Source organism: Cottoperca gobio, chromosome 4 (genome assembly GCF_900634415.1).
Source record: "Cottoperca gobio chromosome 4, fCotGob3.1, whole genome shotgun sequence".
Lineage (NCBI taxonomy): Eukaryota > Metazoa > Chordata > Actinopteri > Perciformes > Bovichtidae > Cottoperca > Cottoperca gobio.
In genome coordinates this window covers 28820400-28822899 of record NC_041358.1, presented here as the reverse complement: position 1 = coordinate 28822899, position 2500 = coordinate 28820400, and the positions used below count along the sequence as shown (strand labels likewise).

The following is a 2500-nucleotide window of genomic DNA, read 5'->3' as shown; positions in this document are numbered from 1 at the left end:
GCGGGGGTTTCAGGTTTGCCGCCATACTTGTTGGAGGAGCAGAAAGAAGTCGAGGGACCTGAAGAAAGAGAGCGTGTGAATAAAAGAGCAGCAGAGAACACGAAGCAGCGCCATGTTGTTGTTCAGACGGAGGACTTACTCTCATTGTCAGAACTGTCGCTGCTGCTTGAAGAATGGAGACGTTTCATCCTGTAACATCCTGAAGAAGACGACACACAAAGTACTTTTAGATCCATCGATGCAAAGTGGAAACATAGATCATCTTCAAGATGCGCCTTTATTTTGAAAATCCCACGGCCTGTCTAATCATATCTTAGTTGTGAGATGTAAACGTTACGTGCAGATGATATCGTTGATATAATCGAGTTAGTATCGTGTGAAACTTCGATAAACTCTGAAGCAGACACTCAAGAGATTCAGACGAGTCTTCTGCAAAACAAGTTGGAGCTTTCATTTAGAATGATATAGAAACAGAGACACGTGTCAGATTCTGAAACCCTCCATGTCAGAAACAGACGGCGTCGTCACATTTGTTGCATGTTGTACCGTAAACGAGTTCCCATGAGCGCCGAGCTTTAGTTAGCACAGATTACAGCTGCGCAACACGTGGACGTGCAAAGTCAAGAGCATTAACTCGGACACGTCGTGCTGCGACTCTTTTGCTGCTCGATACAAAAGAAAAACATTTTCCACGACCGATCTACAAGAAGAGTTTGTTTCTGGTTCTGCAAGCAGCCAACAACCAATCACAGCGCAGAGAAAAACACATGTGACAACTTCAGAAAGGACGGCGTGACCTTCAAAGATTTAAAGAAGTAAAAGTTATTTTCTTGCGTTCGCTCGTAATTTAACAAATGTGGAAATTATAAATAAAATAATCCAGATGACAACAATCTGAGCAGCTGGTCAAATAACCAACCTGCGTATAAACATATTCTGGAAACGATTTCTAACGGTCATCGACCTGCGACCTGCGACCTGCGACCTTCAGCAGTCACTGGAGCGGTCGGGATGAGGATCAGCACCTCAGTGCTGCAGTCACTTTACCGTTGTGACGAGAAGAGAGCCGAGCCAGAAGGCAAAGCTCTCGATCTACCGGTCGATCTTCGTTCCCCCCCCCCTCACCTGTGGTCACGAAGGGTCATGACCCAAAGAACGAGATCACGGGTACAAGCGGCCGAGACGCGTAAAGCTTTGGTTTGAAGCGGTTCTCTGAACTGGAGTCTGACAGTCTGGAGCGTGCGGCTGTTCGCTGAGCGGTGATCTGCTCGTGATGCTTCACGCTCCCCCCCCCGACCCCTCCTGTCCTCGGGGGGAATGCGAGGCACGTCCTGTCTGTTGGATTTGAAGCTGCGCTGCCTTCGACTCGCTCACGATTTTCAAACCTTTCAACGACTTCAGTTCAGGAGGCTAAAGGCAAACACGGCGTCTGCTTTACCTCAACGGTCCGTTATTCTTCTCATCGTCGGGACGCTGGTGTGGAAAACGTTCGAGGTTTGTCTTTAAATATCTAGTTTTGTCAAACAGAAAACTTATCTTTCTTTTATTTAATCATGTTTTATTTGTAAAAGGTTTAGTTTGATCAGTAAATATTGTGCAGTAACAAGTCTGAAATGTGAAGAAGTATAAAGTCGTATAAAATAGAAATAGTTTAAAGAGTCATTTAAAGTCGTGTTTGTATAATTCTCAGTAATTAAAATGATTTTGGTGCGATGAGTAGAATATGATTTATATGATCTCTGCAGAACCACAACACTTAATATAAAATAGTATTTTGCATATAATCTCCTGTTTAATCACCAAAATATGATCAAATATCAAAAAGATTATTTTTCTGTTGATCAACTAACCGCTGCAGACTAAACATTTAAATAATTCAATATGCACAGTATTGTTATGTTTATTTGAACAGTATACCATTTGGTATTCTGCACGATGAGTTCAGTGAACACACAATAAACTAAATCAATTTTACTCCAGCCGGATTAATATTAATGTGATTATTCAACAGCTGTAGTTACGAGTTTACTTTGCAGATTTAGATTATTAATACAACATTTAAACCCACTGATACATGAGGGTATATTATAGGGCTGAACAATTAATCTAATTAAAGTCCCAGATTATAATCTTAACATTTAAGAAAAAACCTTTGTTTAGCACAGAACAAACATTGGCACCATAATCATTGTAATAAATGAGAATAAAATGAGTATTTTTAGCACAAATGATGATTCCCTTCAATAATCTGCTACCCAGCAGTATATAAAGGGAGTACAATAAACTCCCCCTTTAAACAACATTATGTGATGAACACATTAATGCATCAATAATTATATCACAATAATTATATATATATTATTCTGAAAGGGCCAGTCTGCAGAATTAGTACTTTTATTCAGTAAACATTTTAATGCTTGACTTTAACAGAGTATTTATACACTGTGGTTTTACTACTTTTAAGTTCTTCTTGCAGCACTTTAACGCCCCTGCCCACACA

General features: G+C 40.3%; 1 protein-coding gene across 1 annotated transcript in view; it reads right to left on the bottom strand.

Moving 5' to 3' along the window:
- Positions 1 to 2500, bottom strand: part of jade3 (jade family PHD finger 3) — a 13306-nt gene that overhangs the window by 8794 nt on the left and 2012 nt on the right. Inside the window, exons 2-3 of the mRNA XM_029430332.1 lie at positions 140 to 199; positions 1 to 58 (exon numbers count right to left, since the gene is read on the bottom strand). The exon at positions 1 to 58 is cut by the window's left edge and continues 25 nt beyond it. Coding sequence (XP_029286192.1) covers positions 1 to 58; positions 140 to 188 — 107 coding nt within the window. The 5' untranslated portion in view covers positions 189 to 199. The remainder of the gene's footprint in view (positions 59 to 139; positions 200 to 2500) is intronic.